The 20,976-nt window shown below is 40.0% G+C and overlaps 1 protein-coding gene across 3 annotated transcripts in view; it reads right to left on the minus strand.

The window, feature by feature from the left end:
• Positions 1–1,963: 1,963 nt before the first annotated feature.
• LOC132395434 (uncharacterized) overlaps positions 1,964–20,976 on the minus strand; it is a 31,509-nt gene continuing 12,496 nt past the window's right edge. For all 3 annotated transcript variants that reach the window (XM_059972034.1, XM_059972035.1, XM_059972036.1), the window contains 5 exons: positions 12,551–12,704; positions 11,773–11,933; positions 9,673–9,876; positions 8,221–8,402; positions 1,964–8,110 (listed from right to left, as the gene is read on the minus strand). In XM_059972034.1, the coding sequence (XP_059828017.1) occupies positions 2,537–8,110; positions 8,221–8,402; positions 9,673–9,876; positions 11,773–11,933; positions 12,551–12,704 (6,275 nt within the window). In that variant the 3' untranslated portion in view covers positions 1,964–2,536. The remainder of the gene's footprint in view (positions 8,111–8,220; positions 8,403–9,672; positions 9,877–11,772; positions 11,934–12,550; positions 12,705–20,976) is intronic.

Genomic DNA, 20,976 nt, shown 5'->3' on the forward strand with positions numbered 1-20,976 from the left:
AAGTACAAAAGCTATTTCTCTCAGAGTATGGTCCATATTTGGAATGATCTGCCAGAGAAGTTTGCTGAAACAGGTATGTTAACAACATTTAAAAAGTGCTTGGGCAGGTACATTGATAGGAAATGTTTAGTGGGAACAGCCCAAGTGCAGGCAAATGGGAGTAGTTTAAATGAGAACTTTGTTTGCCATGGACTAACTTGACTGAAGGACCTATTTCCATAGTACATGAAGATGGCACTCTGTGGCTTAAAACCAAATGGGTCAAATATTGTGATTTAGAACAGTTTTAATTACCATACAGCAATCAATAAGATAAATAGGTATATTACATTGTAATATGGAAGTGAAATCTTACATGAACTGTACAGATCCAGCCACAATTAAGAGTAGGGAATATAATGCTAGGTTGGTATAGAACTTTTTACAAACAATTTCTGCTACTCATATTCTGGTGCCTGGTAACATTATGTCCATCCCCCACTTGGTACCTTGTATCAAGCTGCCATTCCTGTGCTCATATTATGTCACATCAAATACAGCATGCAACAATTTGGGAGCTTCTCTTTTTATTAAAATTTATGGACATGGAATTTGGATATCCAATTATTCTGGTCTTGTTAATGCTGTTTTTTAAGTAATGAATGTTGGAGGTTAGAACTGCAGTCCAACTTTATTGACATCTGCCTTCATTTTTTAGTGAGTCCATTAGATGCTGAACTGCAATTAAACTGCTTTATTATTACAATTATCTATCCCCACCATGTTGTCACCCTTGGTGCCAGAGGTGAACTGTGATGTGGATAAGTGGGGCAATGAATTCTCAGTAAAAAATACAGAGTACAAAGCCTAGGATGATGGCGTCTAACAGCAACTCCTTTGCTTGCAGCTTCCAAAACAGCTCTATTTCTAAATTTAGTATCTCTTTTCCCCTTTTCAGAGTTCTTTTGAAGACCTTGACCTGGAGTATCATGCCGACTTTGGTTCCTTGCGGAAATGGGACACGCTCATAGGGCCTCATGACCTACCATTTTTGGATATGCCAAGGACATGGCCTGGAAGACTAGTGCACCTTCAGGGTGCCAGATTTTTGTGAGTTTGGAGCGGGCTGATTAGAGGCCAGTGCCACCACCTGATGCATCATGGGAGTACACAGAAGATCAATAGCAACGAGCTGGCTGCTGGCTATGTCCCCAGGGACTCGAGCTCTTTGGGCACAGAGCTCAGAAAAAGCGATGCACTACATTCCTATTTACTCTTCTTCCCTGCAAATTTTGGTGCAGTCAGTGAAGAGCATGGATAGGTTTCACCAGGACTTTGCAATCATGGAGAAAAAGCTATTGGAATCCATCATTGCTGGCTGATTGTTGTCGGACACTTAAACGAGAAGCCTCAGACACTGAATACAAATGAAAATCATCAACAAAATATTTTTAGTTTAGTTGAATGATTGTAAAGCATCAACACTGTTATGCAATTAAATGCACTATATTCAATTTAAAAAAAAAGCGATGCAACAGACTTTTAAAACCATAAATCAGTGAGATGTTTTGTTATGCCTCATGTCACACTGTGAAATGGTGACACCTCTTTTTCCCTTATTAGGGAGCGAGAGAGCCTGTGGTATGTCAAATTACCAGGTAAATGAGTAGTCTTTGGGGTGCTGCAAGTCTGTGTCTTTATTGATGTCTTGCTGCACACTTGAGTACTCGGTGAGGGGTGCCGATGCATTTTTGTTGGTGGGAGAGGAGGGTCATTACTTTGCTGCTACTTACACATGGGAGGGAGAGCTGGGGGGTGTCTTTGGGATTCTAACATTTAACTGTCATTCATTCTTTGAAGCACTCCTCTGTTTTTGTGGATGTTTGCAAAGAAAAAGAATCTCAGGATGTATGTTGAATACATTTCTCTGACATAAAATGTACCTATTGAAACCTATTGAAATGAACTTGTTTTGAATTTATTAGGAATTAATAGGTATTCTTTATTACATTGAAGGTCAGTTCACACACAAAACTGAATTCACAGGCATCATAATATTCAAACAAATAGAGTTAGGTTTTAAGTTAAGTAAACTACTATTGTAAAGTGTTTATCAATAATTATAGAGCAATGTTCAAATCAGTGTTTGATATTCCAGAAGGCATTAAATAATGAATAAAACATTAAACATATTGAAATATTGTGTTACGTAGAGAATGGACTGTAAAAGCAGAAAGTATTTGAACAGCATCATATCATGGAATATTTGCTATATACAGAAGATGAAGGGAAATTACTTTTGCTTTACAAACTAAACGTGTAAAAACCTATTCAGAACTCAAGTCATTGCATTCTCTTTAAAATATATGTAATAGGCAATAGAAAAGTAATCAGCATTAGAGAAAAAGCACATTTAATTCACCACTTCAATATCAATAGTAAATCAAGAACAATGGATTTGTATTTGAGCATGAAATACAATACATTTATTCACTACCATTTTTGATACAAAAGGAAAATTTATTTTTCATTCATTAATGCAGGTTTTGTAGCTACCTTAGAGCCTGGTATTTTCATAAGGCATAACACTGAAAGATTTTTGCAGTGATAGATCTCCTACAAAATGTGGCTGACTAGAATTGTGTTCCTCAAGCAGTGACACAACAGTACCTATGGTTGTCTGTGGATCAAGAAATGACACTATTGGTAAATTAATATTTTTTTCCTGATAAATACGATTTTGCACTGTCATACTCAGCATGGAATCAAGACCAAAGCTGGAAAGGTAAGTTTCTTTAGTGAACTCTGTAGGATCAGCATTGCTGACTTCACTCAACAATTCAATAACATACTCCTCGGGAGTCTTTTGTGAATTATTGGGTAATTCTGCCATTGGATTGATTTGTGATTTACTGATTTCATCTTTCACAAGGGAATAAAGTCGTGCTTTCATAGCTGGAATTTGAGAAACAACATTAGCATGAAAACCAGAGAAATTAAATTTACAGAGAGCAAGCTGTGGATTGTTTTGTACGAGGGACTGTTCAAGGCATTGGTTAATTTCTGAAATCTCCAAAATCATTATCCCCTTTGATTCCAGAAATCTTTGGATGCTATCCTTATTGAGTAATAGGCCAAGGTTCAGTGCACCCCAGTTGATAGCCTGCCCTACCAGTCCCTGATTTCTCCTGTAATGCACAAAAATGTCAAGAAAAGAGTTAGCTGCAGAATAGTTTGCCTGGGCAGAATTCCCAATGAATGATGCAATTGATGAGTAGCAGACAAAGTAATCCAGTGGGAAGGATTTTGTTGTACTGTGAAGATTCAGAACTCCTGCAATCTTTGGACCCAACACTTTATCGAACAATGATTTATTTAGAGCTTGCATGAGGGCATCATGTAATACAACAGCACTGTGAAACACTCCTTTAATTGGGATCTTTGGGAAGGAATGACGAAAATGACTGATAGCTAACTCAACATTTGACAAGTTTGAGATATCACATGCACTGCTAGTTACAATTGTTCCAAACTGTTCCCTGAGTTTATTAAATTCTTCTTGCTTTTCAGTAGTTGGAATGCTTCGTGACAAAATAATGACATATCCTCCCCCATGTTTGGCAATAAAATTTACTGTCTCAAAGCCAAGTCCTGAAAGTCCTCCTGTCACGATATATGCTGCATCTCTATGAAAAAGAAAAAGTTGTTTGTGACTGTGGTACACGGGTATCTCTGAAATCTTATCATTTGTATTCAGATCCACAACTGAGACAGCTTTGCAGGTGAAGTAGGAGTCTTCCCCACGTTCACCTACAGCACAGGTCACTGAGTGAGAACTAATCCTTGGAAAATCAAGCTGTTTGCTCTGTAACCGCAACGATCTCATCCACTTATAAACATCATCAGCAGATTTTTTCAGATAACACTTTTTCAGTATGTTAGTTACCTTCAAGAAATGAATTTGGACATTTTCCTTTTCATAACCAAGGATGTTTTCACAAGTTTCAAATGCCTGGTTGTTGTCAAAGAGAACAACAACATAGCCAGCAGAAGAGTTGTTAACAACCCTTGTGACTAGAGCTGCTTTAACAGGTGGCAGGAAAAGCAATGCATCGGAATGAGGATATGTTTGTGAAAAGTCACTAGGTTCTGTTTGAACCTGTACTTTCCAGCCCAATGACTTTGCTGTCAGAGACAGCACTTTACCGAGACAAGATTCTGGGCTGGAGGAGAGAATTGACAAGCACTTGTGACGCTTAAGATGACGTAAAATGTTATGGAGTATTTCCCAGGCAATTATGAAGTATGAGACACAGGGTGTCTGCTTCAGAAATGGAACTTTACTGGCTTTGAAACAAACAGATGCAGGAAGACTCACTGTTGAAAATGCAGCAACGGGGTAGCACATAACAACATGATCTCCTACTTTGCAGGACTTCACATCTTTGCTGACTGCTGTGACCGTACCACTGAAGTCCAGAGCAATTAGCTCATGTCCTTTAGTTACAGTTGTGTTCCAGTACAACGTCTGTCCAAAGTTCACAGCAGAGACACTGACTGGAAAATAATCTGAAGAATGAATGCACATTGCATCAATTTTAACATAAACTGCTTGTTTTACAGGTTCCATCATTTTCCATTCTTGTGGCTTTGCATGAAAATCTACAACCTTGTAAGGATTCATTGTTTGGAAAGCCAAATTTTTAAAACCAGTGTAAGGTACAATGCTGAAAATATTGTTGGAATTTATAGTAGCTGCTCTTTTGACGCATGAAATATGTACCTTTCCTAGTCGAATCATTACTTCAGGGTAATTATGAGGCAAAGTGATTACATCAGCTAGAACTGCAATATCTGCCTCATTAGTAGAGCCAATGTCTATCAGCTGAAAAGAAATCTCTTGAAGTTCTACAAGGCATGATCTGGTCATTCCCCATAAGGCAAAACCTGCAGTGATTTGATCCACTGCATTTTCAGATGTCCTGTAGGTTATGGTTCTAACAGACTTTGAGGATTTTTTTCCTTGGACCAGTAGAAGTATTTGCCGATAGAACTCACAGCAACTGCTGACATGGTCCACTACTGCTTTACTGTTCTGGTTAGTTATGTTTTTCATGCCCCACAAGAACAACACTTCATCAAAGCTGTTCAAATCAGTCACATTGTACTGTCGCAAAATCTGTGAGACTTCTCTATCCATCAAGGTCTCTGGATCCTGGTAAGGAACATAATAGGACTGCTTATGCAAGTGCTTTTGCAGACCTTTAGCAATCCCAATGTTATCGGCAAATACTAATGATTTTGGGGTAGACCGACTGTCTACTTCTTTGGCAAGGTGATCGATTTCCTCCCAAGAATTTTCATAGGAAATTTCATTAAATCCTGTAGAATTTCCTAGTCCAAGGAATGTAATTCTGACATTTTTTAATTCAGCAATTACTGTGCCCTTTCTATCTGTAAATGCCCCAGAAACTTCATAAAATTCTGCAGTATTTTTACAGGTCCTCATGTATATTATCATGTCCTGTTGCATTGGTTGACATACCACCAAACTCCCAATGGAAGTTGGGAATCCAGCCCTCAGGTTTGACATTTTCATTGCCAGAATAGCAACCATTTGCATGTAGTAATCTAAGATAACCGGATGAATGCAAAACTCGTGCATTTGTGGGAGAATTTCATTTGGTACTTTAACATATGTTATAGCTTCCTGTAGTTCATCTGAGCAGAACACATCTCCAAGGTTTCTGAAGACTGAAGAATACTGGAAGCCTAATTTCGAGATAGCATCATAGATATTTTCTGCCTTTATCCTTTCATTGGTTCTTTGCAAAATATGGTCAATTGAAAGAATATTTTTTTCAACAATGCTTTCCATGTTTTGGTGAACTTCTCCTTTTGCGTAAGAGACAGCTGATGCCATAACAGTAAATTCAATCACTTTGTCTTTACTGTTAAGATGGACCTTGAGATCTGTTGAGTTTGGCTGCACAATACAGGGATTCAGGAAAGAAATACTCATTTGGCACAACCTGAGGGGTATCTTTGGTTTAATACTTGCCAAGGTAGATGCTAATGCAAGCTCAACGTGCATGGAGCCAGGTAATATTGGCACTCCATTGTTCTTGTGCTCCAACAGGTAAGGTGCTTTTGTTAGTGTGAGGTTGTAGTCATACTCCTTGCCATCTTTGTTGGAACTACTGAGAAGAGGATGAGCTATAGATGACACTTTGTGGTCACCCTGTCTGAAATCTTCAAAATTAATGCTAAGTTTAGTATGATCAAACTTATAACATGGATACAATGTTGGAACTATCTCACATTCCTCAAAGATATTTTGCCAATTGGGATTGTAACCCATTTGGAAAAGCCCTGACAAAACTGAAAGCAGGGTTTCATAATCTCTTTGTGGCTGCACTGCAGGGAAAACCTGAGCCCCATTTCCTACAATGTCTTTGATGTATCTCTGTAAGGCCCTTCGAGGTCCTATTTCAATAAACACAGCATCTTTTACCTCCGCAATAGCAGCTCTAATGGCTTGTTCAAAAAGAACAGGGTTTTCTATGTTTCTGGACCAATACTTCCCTGTCACACAGTCATTTCCGGCAACCAACTTTCCAGTAACAGTGGAAATTACTTTAACTTTTGTTTCATGTTTCTGTAAATCAGTAATACTCTCTTCCACTTGGTTTAAAATTGGTTCCATCAAATGACTGTGATATGCTGCAGGGACATCCAGAAGGTGAAGGAATACATTTTTGTCACCAAATGAACTGTGTAATTCTGTATGCAGTTTGTCTATTGCATTGGCATCTCCTGACACTGTGCATGATGAGGGACTATTGAATGCAGCAATGCAGAGTCTCCCTGAATAGGAATCAAGCTTATCTGACACTTTTTTCACAGGCAAATTACTAACCACCAGCATTTTCCCTCCTGTTACCGTTGATTGTAAAGCACTTCTGTGGTAAAGCACCTTTACAGCATCTTGTAATGAAAGTATTCCAGCACAATATACTGCAGCTACTTCTCCAACTGAGTGTCCAATGACAATGTCAGGCTCAATTCCCCAAAACTTCAGAAGAGTCACTATTGCTACTTGGATGCCAAAGAGTATTGGCTGTGCTACGTCTGGTTTTGTGAAGTCATCACAGTCATTCTCTATTAACTCCATTAAGCTGATGTCTGTGTATTGTTGGAGCATCCTGTCTATCTCATTGATCTGTGCCCTGAACCTCGGTTCTATTTGTAGAAGCTGTTTGCACATACCTTGATATAAAACACCGTTGCCACAAAACACAAATATCAATTTAACATCAGCTTTGGTCTGAGCCACTTCACTATCTACAGCTGATCTAAGCTGCTGTTGGAGATGCCCAAGGGAAGAAGCAATAAATGCTTTCCTGTATCTGTAATTCTTATGGCTTCTTCTACATGCAGATGTGTACGCCAGGTTGTGAAGAATTACATCTTCACTTTCCCTTATTTGGTTACTTGTATCCTTTATCATCATTCTCACTGAATTCTGGGAGACAGCGGAAAGCACAAATATTTCAAATGGTTTTTGTACAGAGTTTCGACCAGAATCTTGCTTGAAATGCCTTACAACGACATGAGCATTTGTCCCTCCAAATCCAAATGAGTTGATCCCTGCCATCTTCCCTTTCTCCCCGTTTCCTTCCCAGTTCACCACACTAGTTGGAATATGTAGGTTCAGATCTTTTGTATTGATGCTCGAGTTCTCCTTGGAGTAGTGGAGTGATGGTACAATCTTTCCATGATGCATCATGAGGAGAACTTTAATTAAACCTGCAGCTCCTGCGGCTGATTCTGTGTGACCAATGTTTCCTTTGACTGACCCCATTGTAAGTGGAGGGAAATCTGAGTGTCTGGATTGTGCAATAACACTTGATATGCTGGCTGCTTCAGTCGGATCACCAGCTGGTGTTCCGGTTCCATGAGCCTCCACGTATTGAATCTGTGAAGGGTCAACACTTCTGGGGTAAATACCCCTCAGTAACTCTTCTTGCTGCTTTTGGGACGGTCTGGTGATAGGTGTGACTGCTCTGCCATCCTGGTTGATTGCACTACGGACTATTACACCCCAAATATGGTCGTGGTCCTTCTGAGCCTGTTGATAGGATTAATGAGTATGTCAATATTAAAGCAATAGTTTTCCAATAAACACCAATATTTAAATACACTTTGTAGACGTAAAAAGAATCTGATTAAATGTGTTACCTTTGCGAGCGGCTTTAACAGCAAAATGCCACAACCTTCACCTCTTCCGTACCCATTGGCTTTGTTGGAAAATGGTTTGCTCATTCCATCTGGAGATATCATTTTTGCTTTGCTGAGTGCTACATTGATTCTCGGCTCAATAATACAGCTCACACCCCCACAAACTGCCATCTCACAATCACCTGAGACACAAATGGGAATATGAACAGAGTCTATGTGATTTCAAATGTACAAGGGAAGGTTTGAATAAAATAATTTGTGATACAAAATTGTTGAAGAACAGTGCAGACCCTTAACAGTGTTGCTAAGCAGAGAGATCATGTGATCCAAGTTCACACTTCTTTGAAAGTGGCAACACAGGCCAACAGGGTGGTACAGAATGTCTTGAGAAATGTTTACTTTTATTAGTCAAGGCATTAAGTTCAAAAGCCAAGAGATTATGTTGCAAATATAACTCTGGTCAATCCACATCTGGATATATTTGCATACAGTTCTGGTTGTCCCACGACAGAAAGGATATTGGGGCTTTGCAGAGAGTGCAGAACCAGTTTACAGGGATGCTGCCTAATTATTAAGGCTTGTGCTATCGTGAAAGTCTGGACACACATGGATTACTTGCTCTGCAGTGGCAGAGGCTGAGGGTTTATTAGATTATGAGAAGCATAGATAGAGTAGATAGGGAGTATCTTTTTTCCCAGGGTTGAAATGTCCAGTATCAGAGGGCTTACATTGAATGTGAGAAGGGGTAGGTTCGATAGGGATGGGAATGTGAGGGGTAAGTTTTTTACTCAAAGCAGTGGATGCCTGGATGCACTGCCTGGTATGGCTGCAGAGGCAAGTACATTCAAAGCTTTTAAGAGATGTTTTAGACAGGCACATGAAGATAAGGAAGATTGAGGCATATGGGTATTGCTGAGGTAGGAGATATTAGTTTTTGGAGGTTTTCAATTTACTTTTTCACTGGTTTGACACACCATCGAAGGCTGTAGGGCCCTTTCCTGTGCTGTGCTGTACTGTTCTATGATCTAAGTTCAAGATGTAGCTTGAAGGAAGTTACAATGACGTGGCTCAGTTTTGTTACTTCCTTGTGTGTCATTAAGTTATAACCAAAGATTCAGAGATGTGCCAAGCTAACTAATAATATTTCAGAGTACAACATATTCCTCTGAAGTATCTCATCCTTAGAATCAGGATCCATGTGGTGTTGCTCCTTTGCCACCATTTCCTTGCTAAATTACTACTTATGCTTAATTAGCAGTGTGGGAAAGCAGGCCAGGAATTATAGCAGGAGTACCTAAAGGTGAGGTCTCAATTGACTGAAGCAGTTTCATAAGACTCCATTCAACTTTCTTTGGATGAATCTAACTGAAGCTACAGTATGAACAATTAAATTTATTTCATCCATTATGGTAACAAGAGTAAAAGTAACAGAACAAAAAATACGACTTGTACCTTGCTTGATGGCCTGAGCAGCATAATGTAAAGCAACAAGCGATGAGGAGCACGCTGTATCAATAGCCAGTGATGGTCCAGTAAGGTTGAAAGCAAAAGAAATCCTATTTGCCGCAATACTCATTGCTGACCCTGTCCCGTTATAATGGGTGATTTTGTTGGCGGCGCTATTTGAAATCCCTTCAAAATCACGATTCATGAGTCCTAAAGAGAAGGCAATGATAAAGTGTCAAATGAGTATTGCATATACATTTGCACAGGTTATGCAATGAATCACACTGTGTAGAAATTTTAATACTCATTGGCAATCACTAATAAACTTACTTCCACAATCCTATCTCTTCCAGCTCTATTTCCTTTTGTTACAAATTTAAAAATTATCAAATGCATTTTGCTGTTGAAACATTAGTGAAGTTCACTGTTTTAACGTGTAAGTAACACAACGATTTCCTGTGACTGCATGCACACAGTTAGATATGTAAATAAAGCAGCTGTTCTCCAAAAGATACACAAAACCTAAACATTTCACGTTCAAATCCATGATGTATACAAACTAAACCTTCCAGACATAGTTGGGCTCCATCTTCACCAATGTAAATACCAACTTAGTGCAATAATAAATTGTACTGATTACCACATAACCTCTCTGTTATCAAAATTTTCTGGAGGTGACTAAAACGATTGATGAGGGCAGGGCAGTGGATTCTGTCTTCATGGAGTTTAGCAAAGTCTTTGACAGAGGTTCCACAGGGACCAGGACAGCAGCAATTGGACACAGAATTTGTTTGGTATTCTAGGCAGAGGATGGTAGTGGAGAATTGTTTTCCAGATCAAAGACCTGCATCAGTGGTGTGCCACAGAGATCAGAGTGTAGTACTTCTTTGCTCATCATTCAGCAAAGTCTGCAAGTGGCATGATCAGTTAGATTGTACATGACACCAAGATTGCTGGGATATTATCCAAGATTACAACAGTTTATAGACCAGCTGAGAAAATGGGAAACAGAATGATGAGGGAATTAAAACAGATAATTGCAAAGTGATGCAGTTTGGGAAGTTAAACCAGAATGTGCACTGTGAATGGCAGGAACCTAGAAAGTCTTACTGACAGTGAGATCCTGTGGTACAAGTACATTGTGCCTTAAAAATGGCAACTTTTGTAGACAGATGGTGATGAAATCTTCCCCAGTTGTAGCACTGAGGGGAGGAGTTGGAACATAATGTTACAGTTGCTGTAAACATTGGTCAGATTACACCAGTGTGCAATCTGGTCACCACACTACAGGAAGGATGTGATTCAGTTGGAGTGACTGCAAAAAGAATTCCCGGGAATGTTGCCTCAAATTGGAGAGCTTGACTTAAGTCGAAACAATTTTCCCTGATGTAAGTGGATGACCTTAGTGAATTTCATAAAATTTTGAGAGAGATAGACAGGCCAGATGGCTACAACTGTTTTCTAGGTTTGGGAGTCTAAAACCTGAGGTCATGGGTATGTTAGTTTTCCCACACAGATGGTGATGGGTAGATGGAATGAAATGCCAGAGTACATTACTGGGTGTCAACATCTCTGAAATCTGTCCTGGTACAGAAGGCACGCCAGTGGATATATTTCATTTGAAGAGATTTGGTATGTCACTGAAGACTCCAACAAGTTTCTACAGATGTACTATGGAGAGTTTCCCGACTGGTTGCATCATCATCATCTGGTATGGAAACACCAACGTAGAACATTAGAGAAACAGTCAGATCCATCATGATCAATATGCTCCCCATGATCAAAGATATCTCTGAAAGGTGATGCCTCAAGAAGGCAGCATTCATCATGAAGGGCCCTCGTCATCCAGGACACGCCCTCTTCTCATTGCTACCATCAATGAGAAGATTCAGGAGCCTGAAGACACACACTCAATATTTTAGAATAGCCTCATCCCCTCCACCATCAGAATTCTGAAGTCTATGAACCATCAACTTTACAATTTTTGCACTATTTATATTTTTATATACAGTATATTCTTATTGTAGCTGATATACAAATGATGAAACAAGTTTGAGGGTGGAAACAACTTACGCTGGTTCACATGGTCTGGCAATGTCTACTCACCAATAAAAACACCTGTTTTACTCCCACTGATGTTTTCCATGGGCATCCCTGCATTCTCAAACGCTTTGTACGTGCACTCCAACAGAAGTTTCTGCTGTGGGTCCATACTATTGGCCTCTGTTTGACTTATGTTAAAGAGCTTGTGATCAAACTCATTAAACCTGTTAGTTAAACAGAAAGTCAGTGTTAACTGCCGGCTGGTGATATTCCGCGGTGCTCACATGCTCACATACTGTAACTCCCATCTGATGATTTTTGAAGAAAACAAAAGTTATTAAGTTATAAAACAAAATGTAACCAGCAGTTTTCCACAGTAATTCTGGTTCTGCTGTTGATTTGGACATGTTGGAAAACTCCCACAGAAATTCATCTGTAATGAATCGGTTGAAAATCATTTTAGTAGAGAAATGTGAAGTCAAGCATTCTTTTAGAAGTTTGAACAATGAGAAGTAAAGTAAGGCTGGCATAATTTAAAGGGAATGGGATTTGATTGAAATGTCAATTATAATCAAGCTGAAGTAAATTAAATTAGTTTCCAGTTGCTTCTCTAACTGTGCTGACTTAACCAATCTGTACCACCTGTGTCTTTCATTTTCTTACTGATAGCTTGTACTGATGACTTTCACCTCTGATTTTCTCTTAAAATCTTTGTATAGCATTGTGATGGTGATTTTCTTGTGAATTCATAAGAATATCCCATTGTTCTAAATTGATTTATAATTATTAATATTTTGATCATTCAGTTTGTTATTTTATGAAGTGTTTTATATTTCATTACCCTTTGATTAAACTTGCTCGTTTTGTGATCATCTTTCCTGCTTTGTTGTCATCAGTGTCATGCCAGAACATTGTATCGAAACGAATTGCTGGAATATCATCCACACAGTTTCTTCCCTCAAGAAGGACTTTCCAGAAATTATCAATGCCTTCTCCTGGAATATAAAGGAAAAACGTTTAGATAATAACCAGTTTGTAATTCTGTCATTCATCCCTGAGGAAGGTAACAGTATCACATGACTCTATTTATAATCATTCTAGAGATGTGGGCTAAGCCAGCGTATAAAGTGATCAGGCTTTGGCGAGAAAAGATGTAGTTTAAAGGTACTTAATCTTTTGGAGTCATTGGGTTGATTGCAGAACTTAAGATAAAGAAGTTAGAGCCAGAGTATAACAATTGTAGGCAGGACGGTAGTTAAACCAGTGGGTTACTCTTTCTGTATGATGTGAGATTGCAGGGTAGTCAATTGCCTCCTGATGATTACATCTCCAGGAAGTACTTCCAACTTCAGTTCCTGACTGACAAGGTCAATAAAATAGAGCTAGAGCTGGGTGTTCTCAGGACCATTTGGGAGGCTGAACAACTCATAGATGAGACTCTACCAAGGTGGTCACATCCAGAGTGCAGGCTTTAGATAGTAGATAACTGACCACCAGCAGAAGTAAGGGAGGTAAATAGTTAGAGCAGCATTCCACCATGCTCAGTCCCTTGGCAACAAATATCTCTTTCTGGATTCAGCCTGGCCAGTGGTATTGTGGCCAGCTCTGAGACCCAGCATGGAAGGGTAAAGTCAAGTAGAATAATGGTGATAGGAGACTCAATAGATAGGGGAAGGCCAGAAGATTCCCTGGTTGCAAAAGCATCCTGAGGGCCAGGGTCAAGGATGTCTTAGAGTGGCTGCAGAAAATTCTCAAGAGGGAGGGAAAGTGGTCAGAATTCGTGGCACACATTGGCAACAATTACGTAGATAGAAAAGGGGAAGAGGCCCTGCAAGGTGAATATAGGATGTTAGGGAAGAGGCTGTAAAGCAGGACCTTCACAATAGTAATCTCTGGATTGCTGTCTTTGCCACACACTAGAGAGGATAAGAATAGGATGATTTGGCAGATGAATACCTGATTGAGAAGGTTTGGTGCGGGAGTCAGGGTTTCAGATTTCTGGATCATTGTACTCTTTTTTGGGGAAGGTATGACCTGTGCAGAAAATGATGTGTTACACCTGAACCTAATGGGGTACAAAATATCCTTATGGTCAGGTTTGCAAGAACTGTTGGGGAGGGTTTAGCTAATTCGGCAGGGGATAGGAACTGGAGTGATAGGACTGAGGATGGGGCAGTTGCCATACAAATAGATGCAGTAGGTAATGATTCTGCGATGAAGGACAGACAGATGATAGGGTAGAATTGCAGTTAGTAGGGGAGTTGATGAATAACATGGAGGCAAAATAGAAAAGGGTGATGAATACAGGACAGGTGTTATATTTGAATACATGCAGTATACAGAATAAGGTGGATGATATTGTAGTGCATTTACAAATTGATGGAATAACGATGTGGGCATTACTGAGTTGTGGCTGTAAGAAAATCATAGCCGAGAGCCTAACATCTAAGGATACATATTGTATCAAAAGGACAGATGGGTAGGCAGGGCACTGTGATTACTCTGTTGGTTAAGAATAAAATCAAATCCTTAGAAGAGATGATATAGGATTAGGAAATGTAGAAACCATGTGGGTTGACTTAAGAAACTGCAAAGGTAAAGAGATCCCAATGGGTGTTATATACAGGCCTCTGAACAGTATCCAGGATGTGGGATATAAATTACAATGGGAAATAGAAAAAGCTTCTAAAAAGCTCCTCTACATTGGTGAGACCCCATCTAACTTGAGAAACCTCTTTGTCGAGCTCCATGCACCTAAAGCACAATTTCCAGGTGGTGAACCATTTTAATTCCTATCCTCTCTGCTGTTCCAACACGTCAGTCCATGGCCTTCTCCTCTGCCATGCTTAGGCTCCTTCATATTCAATCTGAGTAGTCTCCAACCTGATAGCATGAGCATTGATTTCTCCTTTCAGAAATTCTTTTCCCCTTCCACTTCCCAGTTCCATTCTTCTGTTTTCCATTCTGGCTACTTCCCTCTTCACCTCGCCTGCCTATCATTTTCAATTGGTACCTCTCCTTTCTACCTTTCTCCCATGGTCTACATTTGCCTCCTCTCAGATTCCTTCTCCTGCCCTTTACCTTACTCAGACACTTGGCTTCACCTATCAGCTTCTAGTTTGACTCACATCCACATCACCAGCTTTTTATTCTGATGTTTTACCCCTTTCTTTTCAGTCCTGAAGAATGGTCTCAAACTGAAACGTCAACTTCTTATTCAATTACACAGATGCTGCCTGACCGGATGAGTTCCTTCAGTATTTTGTCTGTGCTATTAAAAAGAGCAATGTTATGATAGGCATGGGGGATTCTAATATGCAGATAGATTAGCAAAATCAAGCTGCCGCTGGTTTCCAAGAGAGGGAATTTGTAGAATGCTGACAAGATGGCTTTGTCCAGCAGCTTATGGTTGAGCCCACTTAGCAAGAGACAATTCTGGATTGGCTGTTGTGTGCTGACCCAGATTTAATTGGGGAGCCTAAGGCAAAGGAACCCTCAGGTGTCAATGACCAGAATCCAGTAGAACTCACCCCACATTTTGAGAGGGAGAAGATAAAGTCAGATTTATCAGAATTACAGTGCAGTACAGAGGCATGAGAGAGGAGCTGGCCAACATTAATTTGAAGGAATAAGGACAGAACAGTAATGGCAGGAGTTTCTGGGTTCAATTTGGAAGGTGCACAATAGGTTCATCCCAAAGATTAAGAAGTATTTCAAAGGGAGGTTGAGGCAACGATGGCTGACAAGGGCAGTTGAAGAAAGCGTAAAAGCCAAACAGAGAGCTTACAATATAGCAAAAAGTAGTGAGAAGTTAGAAGTTTGGGAAGCTTTTAAAAACCAACAGAATGAGACTAAAAAGCCATAAGGAGAGAAAAGATGAATTATGAAGGTAAATTAGCCAATAACATAAACAAATGTATTTTCAGATCTATAAAGAATAAAAGAGAGACAAGAGTGGATACTGCACTGCTGGAAAATGGCACTGCAGAGGCAGTAATAGGGGACATGAAATGGCAGACAAATATCAATATTTTGCATCAGCCTTCACTGTGGAAGACACCAGCTGTATATCAGAAATTTGAGAGTATCCAAGGACGGAACTGAGTCTGGTTGTTACTTCTAAGGAGAAGATACTTGGGAAGCTGAAAGGTCTGAAGGTAGATAAGTCACCTGGAACAGATTGACTACACCACAGGATTCTGAACAGCATAGCTGGTGAGATTGTAGAGGCATTAATAATGATCTTTCAAGAATCATAAGATACTGGAATGGTTCTGGACGATGGAAAATTGTGAATACCACTCCAATATTTAAGAAGGACGGAGGGAGAATAAAGGAAATTTCATGCCAGTTAGCCTGACTTCAGTGGTTGCAAAAATGTTGGTGTCCATTATTAAAGGATGAGGTTTTGGTTACTTAGATACACAAGATAAAAGGTTTCTCTGAGAGGAAATCCGGCCTAACAAATCTGTTGGAATTCTTTGAGGAAATAACAGGCAGTATAGTCAAAGGAGAGTCAATGGATGTTGTTTACTTTGACTTTCAGATAAGGACTTTGATAAGGAGCCGCACCTGAGGCTGCTCAACAAAATAAAAGCCCATGGTATTATAGGAAAGATACTAGCCTGGGTAGAATATTAGCTAACTGGCAGCATGTACAGAGAGCAAATAAAGGGGGCGGGCCTTTTCTGATTGACTAGAAGTATTCCACAGGGGTCGGTATTGGGAACATTTCTTTCACATTGTATGTCAGTGATTTGGATGATCAAATTGATGGCTTTGTGGCTATGTTTGTAGACAATACAAAGATAGATGGAGGGGCAGGTGATCTTGAGAATGCAGGGAGTCTGCAGAGGGACTGAGACAGATTGGAAGAATGGGCCAACAAATGGTAACCAGTGTATAGTGTACAGAAGTGTGTGGTCGTGCACTTTGGTAGAAGGAATAAAGGTTTCTCCTTTCTAAACAGGGAGAAAATTGAGAACTTAGAGGTGCAAGGGGACCTGGGAGTCCTTGTGCAGGATTCCCTACAGCAGGGTTTCTCAAATGCGGTTCTGCAAAAGATCGTGATTGAAAAGATAAACCTTGCTTTTAAAACATCGGGCGGTGCACAACACTAGCACTCGCAGTGGCAGGCAGTGACTAAACAGCCCCATTAGCAATCTCCCTAGAGGTCTCTCAGCCCATTGTAAAGATATGGTCCTGGCTGATTACTTTAGTCCTGCCCACTGCTTTTGTCTTCAGGACCCAGAAGAAGCTGGTGGACAACTCCTGGGCAACAGAAGGCATTGGGTCTCTGCTGCAGTCCTGGTTCTTTTGATTGCAGAGGGCGGTCAGTCATTGTTGTATGTGCACACCCAGATGGTGGCTCCCTGCCTCAGGACACTGCAGATATACCAGTACAGTAACCAGTCTCCAAGATGGCATGCACTGTTGATGCACTTTCTCCACTGGGGACTCTGCCTGCAGGAGTCTTATTGAAATCCACCTGTAAGAACTGCAGAACAAAATAGAACAGTATTTCTCCTCCCTTTTAACACAGTGTACGACTGGATGAGAGGCCCTTTCTCCGAATCTTTTACTCTGCTGGAGAACCCTTCTTTGAGAGAAGGGGAAGAACTTTGTGAGCTGCAGTCAGATCGTGCACTCAAGACGAGATTTACCGACTATCCCCCAGACAAATTCTGGATTTCTGTGGAAGAAGAGTATCCTGCCATTCATAGGAAAGTAATGAACATTTTGCTGCACTTTTCAACTTCTTGTATGTGTGAGCAAGTTTTTTCTTGTTTAACAAGCATCAAGAGCAAGGATAGAAATCGTCTTATTTCAGTTGAAGGTGAAATCTGTGTGTGCTTATCTCAAGTTTGATCCATAATTGAAAAATCTATTATGTTTACCTTATGAGTTCTTAAAATTTATGAATGAGAAAGAAAGAGTAATTTCAGAAAAGGTAAACTAAGTTTAATTATCTCATTTCTTTTCAAGAAAGGTTGGTTAAAAATTCATTCTCTACTCAAAAGAGCATTGACAATTATTTTTGGATTATTACATCTACAATTTACTGATCACACTGATGTACACTGAGCTTTAGATATAATAATTTGAGACCTCAAAATTATTTCACGGGTTCCTCCAGGGCAAAAGGAAAGGCTGCACTAAAGGTTAACTGGCAGGTTAAGTCGGTGATAAGGAAGGCAAATACAATGTTAGCATTCATTTTGAGTGTACGAGAACATTAAAGCAAGGATGTAATGCTGAGTTTTATCAGGCATTGGTCAGAAAACACAGAGTATTGTGAGCAGATTTGGACCCCTTATCTAAGAAAATTTATGACATTGGAGAAGGTTCAGAGGAAGTTCACGAGCATGAATCCGGGGAAAACATGGTTGACATGAGGAGTCTTTGATGGCTCTGGGCCTATATTCACTGGAACTCAGAAGAATGCGGCACAATGTTATTGAAGCCTATTGAATATTGAAAGACCAAAACAGAGTGGATGTAGAGAAGATACTTCCTATAGTGGGAGGGTCTAGAACCAGAAGTCACAGGCTCAGAATAGAAGGATATCCATTTAAAACAGGGATAAATGGAGAGGAGGAGGAATTTCTTTAGATAGAATTCATTTCCACAGATGGCTGTGAATGTCAAGTCATTGACTATATTTAAAGTGGAGGTCGAGAGGTTCATGATTATTCAGGGTATGAAGAGTTACAGAGAGAAGGCAAGAGAATGGAGTTGAGTGGAACAATAAATCAGACCTGATGAAATGGTGGAGCAGACTTGATGGGCCAAATTGCCTGATTCTGCTCCGACATCCTATGGTCTTACAATTCTGTCAGGGAGAGACTAGTCAGTACATTATTCTGCATTTATGTGTCTGAGCAATAAACACTGAGAACCCTTTCATTACCGATTTATCACAATTGGACTCAGAATTCCATGACATTTCTGTGTTTCTTATGTTTAAACCTAATGCACCCATTACTCTCTGAGCTGGCATGATTTTCTCAACAATAAATGCTAGTTAGTGCGAAATCTTCTGTGAGAAAGCTTTCTAAAACTTGTAAACTTGGACAGCCAAGTGCAGGCATAATACAGCCAGCTGTGAATGTTGGGTAGTTTTCTGGGCCTGCCCACTTGCAGCCCTTACCACACAGAGCCCCGCCCACGTGCAGATCCATTCTGAATTACAGGACCAAATCCAAACAGGTACTTGACATGTATGTCTTGTTGCTGGCAGTATGCTCTGCCTCATTCACTTTGAACGAACAGCAAAGCAACAATGAAATAAGAATGTTCATTTTTACAGGACCACAGGCATCTCAGGGTGATAAGGGAGACAAATGTGTCACTTAACCTCTGACTTAAAGTCAGCAAAACCATAGAGTGGATTGTTGACCAGAGGAGGAAGCATGAGGTCCATGAACCCGTCCTCATTAGGGAATGGAGTTGGAGAGGGGCAGAGGCTATAAATTCCTTGGCATTAATATATCAGAGGATCAGTCGCGGGACCGACATTGAAATAGCTTCACAAAGAAGGCATGGTAGTGCCTCTACTATTTTAGAAGTTTGTGCAGATTCAGCATGTCATCTAAACATTTAAAAACTTCTATAGATGCACTGAGAACAGTATCCTGACTGGTTGAATCATGGCCTCATAAGGAACAGAAATGACAGCAGAAAGTGGTTGTCACAGCTCGGTCCATCACAGACAAAGCCCACCCTAGAAATAAATACATTTACAAGGACTGTTGTCCCAAGATAGCATAGAAGATCATTGAAGATCCCCACCATCCAGTCCATGCCGTATTCTCACTGCTACCATCAAGCTATATGTACAGAAGCCTTAGGGCCCACATCAACAGTTATTACCCTACAAGCATCAGGCTCATGAACTGGCACAGATAACTTCAATCACCACCACTCTGAACCTACAGTCTCATTTTCAAAGACTTTTTACAACTCATGTTCTCAGTATTAGTTTTTATTTGCACAGTGTGTCTTCTTTTGCACATTGGCTCTTTGTCAGTCTTTGTTATTCCCTGTTAATGAGGGAATGCAAGGAAATGAATCCCAAGTAATATATGATAATCCAGACATAATAATAAATCTACTTTGTAAGTTGAAACGTAAGCAGGGGGTTCATTGATAGTGGTCTGGTCTTGGCCTGAAGATTTCAGTTTTTGGTTTCACTTCAGGTGATTGAGGACAAAAGTCTCAGCTAACATTCCACTGGAATAATGTTCTCAGCTGGCATTTCCAGGAAATGTCACAGTACTGGGAATATTGTTTGGGAATATGACGCTAAACTCTCTCAATCAGCCACAAAATATCATGTAATTTAAGAATAGAGTAATTAACCCGTGTACTCCCTTAACATTACCCTATACACAGATGATTTGATCATTTCATCCTGCTAGTTGTGAGTATATTGTGTACAAATTTATTACTCTATTTCCTACATTACAAATGCTACTTTATTTCAAAATGTATTTCATTGGCTGCAAATCTTTATTTTCTTTAAAAACAACACATGTGTGTCTTTCAAGATTCTATTGTGAACTCAATCAGCCTCCACCTGGAAGCAAATCCATTTCCTGAACGTGCAGCAGCACACACAAAATGCTGGAGGAATTCAACAGGCCAGGCAGCATCAATGGAGAAGAGTAAACAGTCGAGTACTGATGAAGGGTCTCGGTCTGAAAAGTCAACTGTTCACTCTTTTCCTTAGATGTTGTCTGACCGGCTGAGTTTCTCCAGCATCTTGTGGGTGTTGCTTTGGATTTCCAGCATCTACAGAATTTCTTGAGCTCCTGAATGTACAGATTATGTGTGACAAAATATGGATCTTGCATGTGAATATGGAGGTGCTGCTGCTTGCCACAATGCATTATGATTTAAAACCCAGCTGTCCATGACCTCATAAATAAAAGAATGCAAATTGCTTCAACATATGTTCATGTAAAAATGGCAAACCACCAGCTTTATTAATAATAGCCCAACCAAGAGTTTTCCAGTGGAAGTGGGGATCGATATGGTAACTGCTCTGCCCAAGGACACAAGAGAGTTGTGGACACAGCTCAGTAGATCACGAAAAACAAACTCCCCTCCATGGATGCTGTCTAAACCTGTTCACTACCCTACAAAAGCCAACAGACTAAATGATCCCTCCCACCACAGACATTCTCTCCTCTCCCCTTCCATCGGGCAAAAGATATAAAAGTTTGACAATACGTCCCACCAGCCTGAAGGACACATGTACCACTG

Source organism: Hypanus sabinus, chromosome 6 (genome assembly GCF_030144855.1).
Source record: "Hypanus sabinus isolate sHypSab1 chromosome 6, sHypSab1.hap1, whole genome shotgun sequence".
NCBI lineage: Eukaryota > Metazoa > Chordata > Chondrichthyes > Myliobatiformes > Dasyatidae > Hypanus > Hypanus sabinus.